This window comes from Plectropomus leopardus, chromosome 19 (assembly GCF_026936395.1).
Source record: "Plectropomus leopardus strain MGB_pleo_1.0 chromosome 19, ASM2693639v1, whole genome shotgun sequence".
Classification (NCBI taxonomy): domain Eukaryota; kingdom Metazoa; phylum Chordata; class Actinopteri; order Perciformes; family Serranidae; genus Plectropomus; species Plectropomus leopardus.
Window position 1 is genome coordinate 29,084,071 of NC_142194.1, and position 16,925 is coordinate 29,100,995.

At 41.2% G+C, this 16,925-nt stretch overlaps 1 protein-coding gene across 2 annotated transcripts in view; it reads left to right on the forward strand.

Moving 5' to 3' along the window:
* The first annotated feature begins 108 nt into the window (after positions 1-108).
* lrrc45 (leucine rich repeat containing 45) overlaps positions 109-16,925 on the forward strand; it is a 36,372-nt gene continuing 19,555 nt past the window's right edge. Inside the window, exons 1-14 of one of the 2 annotated variants that reach the window (XM_088069835.1) lie at positions 109-240; positions 1,762-2,077; positions 5,910-5,971; positions 6,072-6,142; positions 6,606-6,784; positions 7,362-7,490; positions 8,595-8,707; positions 10,908-10,966; positions 11,157-11,234; positions 13,726-13,861; positions 15,202-15,279; positions 15,373-15,484; positions 15,606-15,676; positions 16,375-16,467. In XM_088069835.1, the coding sequence (XP_087925961.1) occupies positions 1,849-2,077; positions 5,910-5,971; positions 6,072-6,142; positions 6,606-6,784; positions 7,362-7,490; positions 8,595-8,707; positions 10,908-10,966; positions 11,157-11,234; positions 13,726-13,861; positions 15,202-15,279; positions 15,373-15,484; positions 15,606-15,676; positions 16,375-16,467 (1,410 nt within the window). In that variant the 5' untranslated portion in view covers positions 109-240; positions 1,762-1,848. Of the gene's footprint in view, positions 241-579; positions 2,078-5,909; positions 5,972-6,071; positions 6,143-6,605; positions 6,785-7,361; positions 7,491-8,594; positions 8,708-10,907; positions 10,967-11,156; positions 11,235-13,725; positions 13,862-15,201; positions 15,280-15,372; positions 15,485-15,605; positions 15,677-16,374; positions 16,468-16,925 lie in introns of those variants that run through there. The other variant, XM_088069836.1, reaches the window with a different exon arrangement.

Consider the following 16,925-nt stretch of genomic DNA (forward strand, 5'->3'; position numbering starts at 1 on the left):
AGACCTTAACTATTTCTGTCCTCTGTGACACGCTGGCTGATTAAAATTGGTAACGTTTAGTTTTTGCTAGTAGTTTGAGGGTAGCTGGCTGAAAAAGGCTTACGTTTTCGAAACTACACTGACCAAAATCCTTTGCGCCGAAATGCACTTCCTAGTTACTTTGTAGCTTGGCTTCCTTTGCCTGTCAGCTGTGCTTTCTGCAACAACTGTCCAGAAGGTATTTGTCGAGAAGTTGCCGAGGTTAGTGGAGTTTGTTGTCTTAAATTATGTTAGTAATTTGTTAAAGGCAGAATCCTAAAGACTTCCGTTATTTTCACGTCGGTTAACCATTTGATAGCCCTGTACGAGCCTTTGACGTACGCGATACTCCCATTCAAAATTTGACAATAACATTTAGCTCTGTTATCACCAAGTTGCATAGTTTTTAAGATAGAACGCAAAACGTTTTCTATATAAATATAAGCCATATTTTGATTCGGCATACATATGGTTTCACCAAGTACCATTTATTTGAATAAATTTCATGCTTTTGTGTCATGCTGCTTGCTCACGCCAACCAGCTAACAGTTCTTGAAGTTTGATTCTCTTTTAATATGTTCTGGTTCTTAGGTTGGATGATGCCGAATTGAAGGAGTGGTTCTAGTGTTGTTGGCTGGATTTTCATCTTTATATTTCTACATATGCGTTTTTGTTGAAAGCATGGTGCACTCTAAACTGCTGCAGTTTTTATTGTGTTTGTCATAGTGGAGCACTTGCACAGTCTGCACCAGTTGTTATTTGCAGTAATTAGTTTCGATTTTTCAATGTATGAGATATTTTTCATTGATGCTAACAGCCAAATTATTTTAGTGAATGAGTGGAACTTAGGTTTGAACATTTCCAGATTACACACTGACAGTGCCTAAAAAAGTCATTCCATGATTAAGCATCCATGTATTGTATTCAGAAACTGTCCTGTTGGTAGGTTAATGCAGTATTCATTATTATTATGAAAGTATCTACACACACACACACACATGCGCACACAAGTTGTATGCAGTTTGGCCTCACAAAGACAGCAGATTCATGTTACTACTGTTTTTTCAATTTGGTCTGTCTGCAGTCCTTCAGTATCCACTTTCACTCACTCAGTGATGGTGATGAGCTGCTAGCAGATCTGTGTAGGCCAGGCCTATGGAACCATTTAAACGGTAGCATAAGTGTCCTATAAAATACATTGTCATTTTTGCAGGATTCACACGTTTAGTAAACATTGTTCAGTAACAGGGCTACATATGATGGGTCAAAACACAACAACATTTCAGAAAACACTTTGTTTCCCAAAAACAAAACAATAATTCCCAAACACTTCACTCCAAAACACTTCAACATTTCCCTCCACAATGTAACATTTCCTAAAAACACTAGGAAATCTTGAAGTGTTTTTTGGAAATGTTGTAGTGTTTTGTAAATTTGTTTGAAATGTGTTTTATGAAATGTCACATATTAAACTTTTGGTCCCTAAATTGTTGTGAGATAGTTAGAAATCACAATTTTTAGAGCCCAAGGTGATGTCATCAAATGTTTTTTTTTGCCCAACCAACAATCCATAACAGAAAGATATTCATTTTACAATCATGAGTCAAAGAAAAGCACCAAATCCTCACAATATAACACTACGAGGGAAATTTTGGCTTAATGCTTGAAATGACCTGAAGGTTCAAAATAACCCATTTCTCTATTGTTTCATTTCAGTCTGCAAATCATTCTGTTCTTCTCCAGTAAACAGAGTAAGTCCCAGATGAAAGAAGGAAGACGTGAAGACAGCTTTCCACCTCTCAGATGACAGGAAGAGACTTGTGACTCACTATGGAGGATTTTAGGCGAACATACCTGCGTCTGTGTAAGGAGGGAGGTGTGGAGCCTCAGGAGAGTGTCGTGGCTCAGCTCCAGGAGAGCAGGGCAGCTCAGGGCTCCAGACTGGATCTGAGTGGACAGAGCCTGTCTATAGATACCTGCTCTGTGCTGGCCAGGACCTTCCAAAAAGACACCATCTTTACAGAGGTGTTGCTCAGTGACTGCATGCTCAGTGAGGAAGGTTTGTAAATTTAGACTGACTAAACTGTATACATATACTGTATGTTGCCTGGTGTATCGAATCGTAAGTAGCTCCCTGAGCTACCACCTTATTGTGGTGGAGGGGTTTGCGTGTCCCAAGGATCCTAGGAGCTCAGTTGTCGGGGGCTTTATGCCCCTGGTAGGGTCTCCCATGGCAAACAGGTCCTAGGGTAGGGACCACACAATGTGTAGCTCACTAGACCCCTTATGATGAAAGACATAAATGGTCCAAAGTTTCCCTCACTCGGACGCGGGTGACCGAGGTCCCCCCCTGAAGCCAGGCCAGGGGATGGGGCTCGATGGTGAGCGCCTGGTGACCGGGCCTTTACCCATGGGGCCCGGCCAGGCACAGCCTGAAGAGGCAATGTGGGACCTCCTTCCCATGGGCTCACCATCCATAGGAGGGGCCAAAGGGGTCGGGCGCAATGTGAGTTAGGTGGCAGCCGATGACCGGGATGTCACCTCTCTGATGGGGAAGGAGCCGGAGCTGGTGTGCGAGGTTGAGAAGTTTTGTCTAGATATAGTTGGCTTTACCTCGACACATAGCATGGGCTCCGGAACCAGTCTTCTTGAGAGGGGTTGGACTCTCTTCCACTCTGGAGTTGCCACTGGTGAGAGTCGCGGGCAGGGGTGGCAATACTTATTGCCCACCCGGCTCAGTGCCTGTACGTTGGATTTTACCCCGGTGGACAAGAGGGTAACCTCCCTTCGCCTTGGGGGGGACGGATCCTGCCTGTTGTTTGTGCCTATGGTCCAAACAGGTAGAGTCTCCCAGTCAACTGGCAGAGTCTCCCGTCAGAGGGAGCTTCAACTCCCACCTCTGGGAGAGCTTTGACCATGTGCCGGGGGAAGCAGGGGACGTTGAGTCCGAGTGGGCCATGTTCCGTGCCTCCGTTGTTGAGGCGGTCGATCGATGCTGTGGCCCTAAGGTGGTCGGTGCCTGTCGTGGCAGCAACATCCAAACCCATTGGTGGACACCGGCGGTGAGGGATGCCGTAAAGCTGAAGAAGGAGTCCTATCGGGCCTTCTTGGCCTGTGGGACTCCGGAGGCAGCAGACAGGTATCGGCAGGCCAACTGGAGTGCAGCTACGGTGATCACCGAGGCAAAAACCCGGGCATGGGATGAGTTCGGTGAGTCCATGGAGAACGACTTCCGGATGGCTTCGAAGAGTTTCTGGACCACCATCCAGTGTCTCAGGAGGGGGAAGCAGTACTCTGTCAACACTGTGTATGGTGGGGACGGTGCGCTACTGACCTTGACTCGGGACATTGTGAATTGGTGGAAGGAATACTTCGAAGAGCTCCTCAATCCCACCGACATGCCTTCCGGTGAGGAAGCAGGGCCTGGGGACTCGGGAGTGGGCTCTCCCATCTCTGGGGCTGAGGTTGCTGAGGTGGTCAAAAAGCTCCTTAGTGGCAGGGCCCCGGGGGTGGATGAGATCTGCCCAGAGTTTTCTTAAGTCCCTGGATGTTGTGGGGCTGTCATGGTTGACATGACATTGCGTGGACATCGGTGGCAGTGCCTCTGGACTGGCAGACCGGGGTGGTGGTCCCTCTTTTAAAAAACGGGGACTGGAGAGTGTGTTCCAACTATAGGGGGATCACACTCCTCAGCCTCCCTGGTAAGGTCTATTTCGGGGGTACTCGAGAGGAGGGTCCGCCGGATAGTCGAACCTCAGATCCAGGGGGAGAAATGCGGTTTTTGTCTTGGTCGTGGAACTGTGGACCAGCTCTGGACTCTTGGCAGGGTCGTTGAGGGTGCATGGGAGTTTGCCCAACCAGTCCACATGTGCTTTGTGGACCTGGAGAAGGCATTTGACCGTGTCTTTCGGGGAGTCCTGTGGGGGATTCTCCAGGAGTGTGGGGTATCGGACCCCCTGATACTGGCCGTCCGTTCTCTGTACGACCAGTGTGGGAGCATGGTCTGTATTGCCGGCAGTAAGTCCGACTCGTTTCCAGTGAGGGTTGGACTCCGCCAGGGCTGCCCTTTGTCATTGATTCTGTTCATAACTTTTATGGACAGAATTTCTAGGTGCAGCCAGGACATTGAGGGGGTCCAGTTTGGTGACCTCATGATTGGGTCGCCGCTTTTGATGATGTGGTCCTGTGGGCTTCATCAGGCCACGACTTTCAGCTCTCACTGGATTGGTTCGCAGCTGAGTGTGAAGTGGCCGGGATGATAATCAGCACCTCCAAATCCAAGGCCGTGGTTGTCAGCCGGAAAAGGGTGGAGTGCCCTCTCCAGATCGTGCCCTCTCAAGTGGAGGAGTTTAAGTTCCTCAGGGTCTTGTTCACGAGTGACGAAAGGATGGAGTGGGAGATCGACAGGTGGATCGGTGTGGCATCTGCAGTGATGCGGACTCTACACCGATCTGTCGTGGTGAAGAGGGAGCTGAGTCGAAAGGCAAAGCTCTCAATTTAACGGTCGATCTTCATTCCTACCTTCACCTATGGTCACAGGCTTTGGGTAGTGACCGAAAGAACAAGATCACTGGTACAAGCGGTCGAAATGAGCTGCCTTTGTAGGGTGGCTGGGCTCTCCCTTAGAGATAGGGTGAGAAGCTCAGTCATCTGGGAGGAGCTCGGAGCAGAGCCGCTGCTCCTCCATGTTGAGAAGAGCCAAATGAGGTGGCTTGGGCATCTCACCTCCTGGACGCCTCCCTGGTGAGGTGTTCAGGGCACGTCCCACCGGTAGGAGGCCCCGGGGAAGACCCAGGACACTCTGGAGAGACTATATTTCCCAGCTGGCCCAGGAACGCCTCAGGATCCCCCGGGAAGAGCTGGATGAAGTGGCCGGGGAGAGGGGAGTCTGGGCTTTCCTGCTTAGGCTGCTGCCCCCGCGACCTGCCCAGTAGAAAATGGATGGATGGATGGAAGTAGCTCAGTATAAGAACAGGCTTCATTTAGCATAAATGCAAATGCATGCTTGATGCATCTTTTAACCCTTCAAAACCTGGTTTGAAGTCTCTTTTCTTGTGCTGTCTATGGATGCCTTTCACAAGAAATTCAACCCTTCGAAACCTAAGCAAATTGGTTTGATTTCTTTCAAAAACCTGGGAAAAATGTAATGACCAAGTTGGCAAGAAATGCCTCACAAATTGCAAGAAATTATTCAAAGGTGACAAAGAAAGTGGCCTGAGGATTAACTAAAAATTAGTTTAAAAAAAGGGGTGACAATTATTACAAAATCATAAAAAAAGAAAAAAAAAGTTCACACAACTATTAATAATCATTTTTAATTTTTATATTTAAAATTGTGTTATAGAATTCTGTTTTTTTATTTTCTGCACTTATTTTGGCAATTTTCTTGTTTGTTTTTGTTTTTTATTTTTTTATCCATTTTATTTTATTTATTTATTTATTTTTATTATTTTTTGACATTTTAGCCTTTAATGAATAGGACAGCTTAATAAGATGAAAGGGGGAGAGAGAGGGGACAACATGCAGCAAATGGCCTCAAGCGGCAGTCAAACTCGAAATGTGAGTTTTTAACACACATTATTCAAACAGGAGGAAAAAGTTTATTTCTTATGGACCATTTTCAGCAGCAGATTAATCCAGATCTGGTGATCCAGTTATTATTTGTTGTACTGAGTCAAAATAAACTACAGTATGTGTTCATGTTAGTGAGTGAACATGTCAATCAGAGCAACAGTGTGGCTCATTGTTGCGTTTTTTTATGTTTTTTGTACAACAGTTGACCTTTATGGCATAGATAATAACTTGTTTTTCTCTGCACATGGGACATGATGACAGTAAGTGTAACCTAAAATAAAACCGTGTCCGCTCTCATGCTTGTGTGTGACTCTCAGGTGCCAAAGTACTTCTGACTGGACTATTTGGCAACACAACAGTAAAAGTCTTGGATCTGAAGGTAACACCTGCAAATTAGAATGTCACCTCTCGCAGAAATGGTTGATTTTATTTCGTGAGATGTGTATCTATAGTCAGCTAATGCAAGATATTTTTCACAGGGCAATAACCTGAGATCTACAGGGGCTGAGGTGTTGGGAAAGCTGCTGGCTCGGAACAAGACTCTGCGTAGGTGAGAACGATGCTCTTCATGTGAGAATACTTTCTATTGCTGCAACACCAAGTGTGTCTTTAAATGTTACATATTGTCATAAGGTTAGAGGGAGGCTACTGTTTGGGGTCATTTTATTTTGCAATTAAATTTTTGTTTCATAAAATAGAAAATAAATAGCAGGATTTTGGACAATATAATGTTAATTTATATACATTTACGAGGTGTTTCCAATTACTCCGTGCTTCATTTGTTAATTTGTCAGGTAATATATCCTTTTAGAAATCCTTACATAGCAGCTGCTCACAGCTTAGACTGGTCAAAAAAAATCTCTACCAATCAAAATTAACAGCTACTTCATATTAGAGTCAACTTAACTCATATATTTTTATTTAAAAAATAGAAATAGATGCGACAGACCTGCGACAGAGAACAGCATCCCCGTTAACAAGTGGTGCTTCAAACTTGTAAATACTGTCTACAGGCTGGTGTTGGAGTGGAATGCTTTGGGGGTGTGGGACGAAGCCTTCTCCCTCTTTTGTGAGGGTTTAGCCTCCAACAGCGTACTGACTGAGCTGAACCTGCGCAACAATCAGATCAACCACCACGGAGCATCAGAGCTTGCACTGGCACTTAAACGCAACACCACTTTGCAAGTGCTGGGTGAGATACAATGACATCAAATATGACCCATCACTTTGTAAGCTTATTGTCCAGGTGTGCAACAATCTGTTGACACAAAGTTCACGCTTTTAAGATTTTCCTTGTTTTTTTTGTCTGAACACTCATCAGCTGAGGTGTCAGTGTTTGGACAGGCTCTGTGCTGGGACAGCACACATATTTTGTTGTAAAATAATTAAGTTTTCTGTGCCTGTTATTAGGCCTGAGCAATTTGAGCAAAACTTGTATCTTTGATTGCATTTAAATTATGAATATTTATAATAAATGAACCTCAACGGCTATGTTAGTGGCCTACATAGCTTTGGAGCACAAGCAGGGTTTGAGATCACATGATCCATAGCAACCAGTGACATACAGAAAGGCCATGCCTTTAGTCTGTACACTGTAAAATCTGACAAGTTGATTTTACGTAAAATGTTATTGAAAAATGAGAGCCTTGAAAGAGTAGAATAAATATAACTGTAAATCTTAGTTTACTTAATGTATGAGTGTACTCTGGTTTGTTTTACCTGACAGTATGATGGTCAGCTGCAGCCTCTCTCCCTGACTGTGTTCACAGATCTGAGGTGGAACAACATTGGTCTGCTGGGTGGCAGGTCTCTGCTGGAGGCTCTGCAGAAGAACAAAAGCATAGTGCAGCTGGAGATGGCAGGGAACAACATACCCAGTGACACTCTCAAAGCACTTGGTAAGATATGTGTGTGTGTGTGTGTGCGTGCGCGCGGCGCGGTGCGTGCGTGCGTGTGTGTGTTAAAATGTTCCCTAGTTTCTTCTACTCTGCTTTACTTGTGTTCTGCAAAAACCCCAATCCCCAGACATTGCAGCTGCATCCTGTCTGCCTCCTCAAAAGGATGGTTCATCAAAATTTCAAAAGAAAGTTGTTTTTCTCACTTCCCTCAAGAGATTATCTCTCCATTCAGATAGTTTTGGTTTAGTGAGTCATGCATGATTGAAGATAACACTGGCAAACATTTGCTTTTCGTCCACTTCCATTTATTGTGAGCAAAGGGGCAAATAAAACATTTTGGTGTTCTGATTGAGCATCTGCTGGACATGCAGGTACCCCAGAGGCCCTGAGTCCATGTCTTGACAGTTCAGAGCCAAGTCTAGACCAAAGTGGGGCTTCTGACCTGTTTAAGCATGGACACAGGGCCTCTGGGGGTGTCCTTTGTCCTGTGGCACTAGGGTCTTTGCGGTGGATCCTCTGAGTCCTCTAGCTTGCAAGGTGGGGTCTTAGCACTTCCACTGGATGCTCGATTAGATTGGATCTGGGGAGTTTAGAGACCAGGTTGAGGCCTTGAGTTCTTTGGCATGTTTCTTGAGCCATTCCTAAGCAGTTTTTTTGGTGTGGCATCGCACATTGTTCCCCATACTGTTAAGGGGGGCACCGCCACTGAGGAGTACCATTACAGTGAGGTTAAGTGGCATCCACATGAATGCCAGATCCCAAGGTTTCCCAGCAGACCATATGAGATTGTAAGGCGATGATCATTGTTATTCACTTTACCTCTCAGTGGTGTAAATGTTGGGACTGATCACTGTATGTTCTGAGGAAGTAAGACTTACCTCATCTGTGATTGTTACTTCGTCATCATGGATTCAATTTGAATAACATTTGTGTAGCACTCTCATTGCTGGTCAAAGTATTAACACTATTCTAATGTGTTCTGATTAGAACATGATGCAGATTATCACCCAGTAATACCTAACATGCACTCCATCCTCCACTGTGGACCCATGTTTCTCTGTCTTCACTCATTACCATCTTGCTCCTGTTGTTTAACCCTTTCAGAACAGACCACAGGGCAAAACTCATACATCCAGTCCACCCTGAGAGAGAGCCACTGCAGGTCCCAGGTCCTCAGCAAGGAGATCCAGACACTGAAGGAGGAGAAGGGCCGGCAGGTAACCCTCACACTAAACCACAAAGTAATTCATACCTACAGAACAAGAACACTTGTGGATGAAGGGTGTTAGAAAACTTCTAAAAACCACAAAAATTGTTCTCACATAACACAATTAGAATGGCGCTTTGTTCACGTATTGTTATTTTGAGGCGGCACAAAGTGATTGCACCCTAAACCTTACCCTAACCATCAAAAACTTGGTCAGAAGTCAGAATGGCACTGTATTTCCTGCTATTTAAATGCACATTATTCAGATGCACCTACATAGCCCCCTGTTCACAATACACGTACACTCTGCTTGTTACACACACAGGAATGTGCAAATAGGTTGCAGGTTGGTAAAAGAATACATTGCTAATGCGAGAAGTGTTGGTTACATTCTCTAAAATGTGAACATAGTAGAGAGCAGAGCAGAGCAAAGCAGAGCAGCAGAGTTTCTGTCCAACTCCTACTAGACACTGTGCACATTTACGCACGAGGAGCAGCACATTTTTCTTGATTATTTCAGAAGCTAAAAGTTTAATTCTCTCACCTCTGTTAAGTTCATAGCTACAATTTCTAGTTTTGCTCTTTAACCCTTTGATACCTGAGCCAATGGGCCTGATTTCTTTCAAAAACATGGGACAAATAATGAGAAGGGAATGAGCAGCTTACCATGATATTACACAATATTAGCAGGAAGTTAGTCATGAAACAGTTACAACAAAATGACTTGAAAAAAAAAACAAAATTAAAAAATAAACACAAAAAATGAACTGAAAATTAGCAAAAAGGGTAACAAATAAATGAATAAAAATAGGAAATTAATTGAAAAAAGTGCTAACACACACACACACACACACACACACACACACACACACACACACACACACACACACACACTTATACATATTTCTGTAACATTTCTGGATAATCTTTTCTCTCTCATAAATACATCTTCAGGTCATTTTTTTGTCACTTTTTCTTAATTTCATGCAAAATTAGAGCCATCCCTTATTTTTTTTGTGAGGCATCTCCACAAAACCATTTTTTTTTACAGGTTTTCATGGTTTTAATGCTTGTCAAAGGCATCTGAACACAGCAGAAGAAATCTGATGTCAGTCCGATATCAAAGTGTTAAATATCCCACAATATTTGTTGCAGTGGCATTATTGCTCTTCCTACATTATTCTCTGCCAAAAACAGCTCGCTTTTCCAATTCACCGTATCCACCATGTAAATAGTTAGTGCACCAGCTGCAGGATCACCTGGCTTTGTAAGAGAATAGGAAATTACACTCTTATTGGTTTAATTCATGTTATGCCCAAAACACACCTGTTATTAGTTAAGGAACAAATTATTACACCTTTGTCCCTTGTACCTTACTTTGTGCCCAGATTGTACTTAACTGAACCAGCCAAAGTGGTGTTAGACCTGCCCTTAATGCACTTGTGCTGTCCACTTTAGACCACACACTGTAGATCTTTTAAATAGGGCCCTATAGCTACAATACATCAGCATTGTTAGTTAGTATTGTCACTACAGACATGTTAGTATGCTGTCATCAGCATTTGGCTCACAGAGCTGGATTGTTAGTCTTGTTAGCTATTCAAAGACCTCCCCAGCAGTCTTCATTGGAATTACTTTCTGCTGAAGGAAGAGTTCCAGTGAAAACAGTGAAGAAAGTTATTCATGAAAGTAAAATAAAATCTGTTTCGATAGAAATAAATGCAGTCAGGTAGAATGGATTGCAGTAGTGACAAGTGTCATGGTTCATGGTAACAAGTCAAAAACCATCCAGACAGATGACAGCCTAATTCATTTTAACTAATAATCTCCAAGCTCAGATAAGGACATGGCTACAAACACTTTTGCAGCTACATTTAAAGCCTACAGGTGGCTTGTTAAGACTTGTTAATACTTTTTTGGGTAGTTTTCGATAGACACAAGATTTAGGGTTGAATTTTTTTTTTTTGGAATGCTTTTTTGGGGGCTTTTTGCCTTTAATTAATAGGAAAGCTTGAGTGTGAAAGGAGGGGAGAGAGAGAGAGGGGGCGACATGCAGCAAAGGGCCGAGGCCAGAATTTAACCTGCATCCGCTGTGGTGAGGATACAACCTCTGTACATGAGGTGCCTGCTCTATCCACCAAGCCACAGAGTTTTACAGATTTTGGGTGATGTTTGTGGTGGTGACTGTTGTTGTTGCTGCTCTCTTTTAGTTCTTGAGCCTGATGGAAACCATAGACAGGCAGAGGGAGGAGATGGGACGCCATAGCGGGTGAGTAGATATGTTATTGTGTACGATCATCGGCGATAAATAATTGAGAGTCACAACAGCTTAATTAGGGAGCCAGCCCTTAACCATTTTAATATGTAGAACAATTACTCTGCCTCGTCCTCAAATAATTACATTTTGTATCCACGGCCTCATGGCACTTACAATTATTATGTCTTTTCTGTTTCATTAGCTCCGCCTCCATTCAGATAGGCCAACTGCAGGAAGCGCTCAATGAGAGGAAGTCTGCTGTCAACGCTCTCACTGCCAAGTAAGCATTTCATTTTCCTTGATTCAATATTCCCAGTATAAAGAGCAGCACAGTCTGCGAAGTCACTTTGATCATTTTTCAATCAAACACAAGGTTGTTTGAAGGACTCCTGTGTGAGTATTAGGGTTCCTGTCAATCCTTAAAAAGTCTTAAAAAGCATTGAATTTATTAATCTAGAAATAAGGTCTTAATTGGCATTAAAATGTCTTAAACCAGTCTTTCATGTAGAGTTACATTTTATGAAATGTTTTTTTTTCTGACTTTGCTTTGTAAAATCTCAAAATAATTGGTAACTTTTTAAAATACATAATTTACAAAATGCCTCTCAAATGAATTCCATTAATGTCACATTAAAGTTATGAAAATATAGAAAAAACAACAACAAAAACCCCAACTTAGATTAAAAAAAGCATTTAAAAATAAGATACAACAAATATAAAACTGATTTGTGAACACCAGTGTGTGTATATGAGTCCTTATGAGGACAAGCGGTTACAGAAAATGACTGACTGATTATTATTAATAATGTTTTTAAGAAAACATTTTAATCCCACATTCAAAGAACATTTTAAGGATACTCATCATTTTAATTAATGCTCCTATGAGGTTAAATGCCGACTAAGATGTAACATTACAACTGCAGCATTCTGAGGCTGTCTTGGTGATGGTGAGATGTGGCAGACCATAGAATGTTCTTTTATAAAACATTCCCACAATGTTACATGGGAACAAAGGAAGAACATTTTCATTTTAACATTCAGAACATGTTATTGAGGACTGTGATTACGGAGCATTTTTTTAAAAAATAAAAATGTAATTCAATGTGATATGTTAAATAACAGAGAATTAGAGAATGTTACCCAAACTTTAAGAAGAACATTTTGGGAACTAAAAGAAAACTTGCTGCTGAAAACGCTACTAAAATATTGTATTGGTTTCATTGTACCATTCTCAGAACGTTTTTAAAGCCAAAACGTGCTAGGTGGGTTGTAGTCGTCAGAAAATGAATTGGTCTGATAATAAAGCTGCTTTTAGTTCTGCTAAAGCCTTTCCTTCTCCATGCACTTTGAAATCAGGTGATGTGCCAGAAACACAGAATTTCATATGAGCCAGGTACTTGCTGTCAGATGTAAAATTGTTATGTCTAAGGACGGGGCGACGCGTCGACGTAATCGATTATGTAAATGCCTTGATTTACATAATATGCGTCAATGCGTCGCAAGGCCCGTTTCACACAGCGCACATCAGGAAAGCGTGAGCACGCCGAACGTGTCATTTTTTATTTCGGCGCCCATGTTATCAAATGAGAGCACACTGCCTCCCTGAGCTGAGAGGCGTGTCTCCACCGCGTGTCAGCTGCACCAAGTCTAGAGAAATGGTGGCTCGCTGATTTTTTACTCATGACGCGCGCATTTTTGTCAGCAGAAATAGACAGTGAAATGATATTTTCATTATTATATTGACTCTGTACCACTTTTTACAGCAGTTTAAAAGTCTTTCCGTGTCATGCAGGTGAGGAAATACAAAGATGTCTGTTTTACTCAAACTTCATTGCTTCCCTCAATTCAAAACAAAAGCCCTTTGACTGTGTGTGGAAAGAATCCCATCAGTTGCTGATACAATGAATTTTATCTTGTAACATTTACAGGACGGGGTTGTCAGCTGTGCAGGAGCTTTCACAATTTAATAAATGAGTGGGATTAATGCGTAGAAATATGAAAAAACAGCACTTACAGCAGCAGGCAGCGACGCAGCAGCAATGTTGCAAAAACGCACTATTTTTACTGTAAGATGTTTTGTTGAACTGCTAGGTTTGAGGTTTGTTACTGTAACAAAGAGTAACTGTTTTGTTACTCCTCCTAAAAGTGACATGAATTTTACATTGTTTTGTTTATTTTGCCATTGAATTGCTAAATGTAGATTGCACTACAATACTTTTACTTGAGTGGAAGAAGCTCTTGCATTAATTTTATTTTAGAGAGACTTTATATCAGACTGTAAAACACAGATTACCAGTTAAGTCTGGGCTATTTTTTTGTTGGGGAATAATGCCCTACAGTGTATACTCTGTCATGATTGAAGATGATTAAATAAAATATTGAAATATAAATGACAAGTTTTAAAATCGTATTGTCGGTAAATTTGTTGTTATATTAATCAAGTAATAAAAAAATAATAGAAAGATCAATAAAAAAAATAGTTGTGGTCCAATTTCATTATGACAACAAAAATATTTCTTACCTGTCATGAAATCCTCTCTCAAAGGTGACAATAACCATTTGCTGAAAATCAAATGAAGTGGCACATGTAGCAAAAACAAAGACTGTTTTGGCTGGCCGAGGTGCCTTCAGGTGTACATGAACAAGCTATTCCAAGTGCTTCAGATGTCTTTTCTCCACAAGTCATCAATGCACTGCTCACTTAAATTTCTTTGAGTATTGGAAGAAGCTCATGCAGTAACTGTGATGATGTGTGCTGTGATTCTCTGCAGACTCCAGATGACAGAGGCTGCCCTCGCCCTCTCTGAGCAGAAAAACCACAATTTGGGAGAGCTGCTGACACGAGTGAAGGTTGAGAAAGAAGAACAGAGGGAACGGCAGAGCAGAGAGAGGAAGCAAGAGCATGAGGTACGGATAACACTGCACAAACAAGTCATTTCACCTCTACTGTGATTTGTACAGGAAACAGAATTTGAACAGGTTTTAGCTGGTCTTATATTTAAATAAGTCATTCAGCCCAGAGCTAGCTCACGAGAGCTCTCACATGTGCCAATAATTTGGTGAGGAAAATACATTTTGCCCCTGGCTGTTTTTTGACAAGGTGAATAGAGGTCAAATGAACACGAAGACAATATGTCATATTCAGTGTTGCTGCTAATCCTTGATATATCCCAGGCTGTGATAATTAAAAAGAAATGTACATGTAGTATATTGAAAATAATCCTTTTTGTGTGTTTTTTTCCATCTACAAACATGGTGTCATTGTGACAAAAAACTGGCATTTAAAGGGTTAAAATTCTGAAAATGAATAAATACTTGATATTTATGATCAGGACTGGTGTTGGTTAAAAATAAACTCAATGAAAGTAGCAAATAACATTAATGTATAATATTTTTTAAAGCCTGATTTTGAAAAGTGCATTTTGTATGCAGAGTGATACGAGTGTGTGAAATATTAAAGCGGGCCCTAAAGGTTAGGGAGGCATTACAGATAATTTTATTTTTTTCATTAGAATTAATAACACAATAGAAAACAGTATCGTCTGCATAAGTATGATTTTTTTTATTTACACATGGACAAAAGCAATCTTTTACAGGACAGGGTTAAAAATGGATCCATGCTGCACACCCTTGATAGAAATTCAGATGTAGCCATGCCTACATTCACAGCCCTGCTGAGCTGGTTAGCCAGTGAGGTAAACTGCCTATGGAGCCTTGTTAGGCTAAATAATAAGAGGGAGATATTAGTCTGTCTGTCTACTTTTCACATCAGCAGCTTGATATCTGATAAAGTTAAGACAGTTAAGATCACTGTCATTAAAGAGACAAAGTGGCATGAAATAAAGATGTTAGTGGGTAATATCTCATTATGCAAATAGAACAGACCTTTCAAAAGCGGCATTTCAGTTATTTCACAAATTATTGCACACATAATTCATTTTGTATCTTCTATGTGGCTGAAATCAACTTTGCAATACCAAGAAAAACATCTCTTTGTTAACAATATACAGCTTAACACAGCAAAAGCATGTACAATCGTTTACAGAATAAAATCCAGTAAACGTTCAAAACCTACAGTGGCAGGTGTTTGTTTCCAACTACTGTCTGCTCAGTAATCTGTAATAAAGAGTTCTGCTAAACAAAAACACCTTATGACAAGTTAAAAAAAACTGAGAATCAATTTATGCTTATTGACATATTGCGATCACAAATGAACATATACTACCTCATGTGTTTTCATTCTGCAGGACAGTGCAAAAAGAGAGGGCAGACTCCTCCGAGAGATCCAAAACCTGACCGAAACCAACAACCAACTCGTGAATAAAGTAAGAGGAATGTCTGTTCGGTGTGAATATGGCTGAGTAAAGTCGCAGTATGAGCTCTGTTGGGTGTGATCCTAATTGTTGCATGTATCTTAGGTGGAGGAGATGGAGCGCAGGTGTAAGTCTCAGCAGCAGCAGATCTTTGAGCTGAAGCAGCAGCTGACCAACAGCACAGCAGAGCTCAAGCTGCAGCTAGCACAGGCCGAAGGTGACACACACACGCGCACACACAGAGAAGACACAAAAAAGGTCTTAATTACAGATGCACAACAAGAATGTCTGTCAACATTAAATACATCAGAGTTTTCCTGTATGTAATCCTCTGACAGACCGTCTGGAAATAGAGAAGCGAAGGTCCAAGCAAGCTCTGCAGGACATGGACGGTCTCCGCCAGAAGGAGGTGCTCTCAAGAACTTTCTCCCATATACAGTATATATCATTGGTACATACATACTGTGGTGGTTAGATTGAATAGTTTTAACTGACACCTGGAAGAAACATGGAAAGAAGGTGACGAGCAACAAAAATGACCCAAAACTTCATAAGAAATTAATAAAAGGTTGAAGGTTTTTAGAAAGATAAGGCAAAATGTAAAAAAAAAACTTAAACAACGACATATATCTATAATAATCGTAATTATATATTTTAAAATTATTTTACAGATTTTTTAACACTTCTTCAGGTAATTTTCTTGTTTTGTCTTTTTTTTAGCTTTTGTGTCTTTGTTTTTTTTTTTTTTTTTCTAATTTTGGGGTATTTTTTGTACTTCTTACAATCTTGGTCATTTTTGGGTAATTTCTTATTAAGTGTACACTGCCCTTTTCCCAAGTTTTTGAAAGAAATGAATCCATTTTGGTCAGATTTTAAAAGGTAAAAGGATGTTTTTTTGAGACTCAATTCCAATTTTTGTCACTGTGAGGTTGGTCAAAGAAATTGTCAGCAATGAATCCCCCTCTAAAACAAGGGTTGTTTTTCCAAAATACAAATTGTATATAGGTTGCACAAATGAGATGTCACTTGTTAGTCAGTGAGAAATAGATGCAGACTAGATAGAAAATGGAAAAAGATGAAATACTCAAAGTTGTAATTTCTTCACAGGTGGAGCATTTGAATCGACATCTAGAGGAGAGTGAGAGGGCTCTGCAGGAACGCATTTTTAAGCTGGAGGGACAGCGGATACAGCTGGAAGAGGTCAGAGTTCACAGCATCCATGTTGAATAGAAAATTGTCGAAATTTAAATAGCTGATTACGATTAATCACATATTTATTGTTTACCATTTCATTGTTTTGCATTTTGAAACACTTTTGGAGTCCATTATGAAGAAGTGAAGCAGTTCATACTGCTTAGTTCTTAGTGTCTTAATTTAGAATCAAATGACAGCATTGTCACTTGCTTTCTCTATTGCTTTCTACTAATTATTGTTCCCTGTGACAGTAAATCATATGACTGGTCACAACATGCCGACCTGAGGACTCAATAGGACCCGATTCTTCCACCAGGGTGGCTGGTCTGCAGTCAGTTTCCACCCATTTAGCAGCGCTTTAGTTAACTTCTTTAATTTAGTGTCATTTACAGCTCAGTGAAGATTCACATTTTCTAAAATAGTGCTTTGGTGATGCGGTTTCTTGCTGACATCAGTCTGATGAG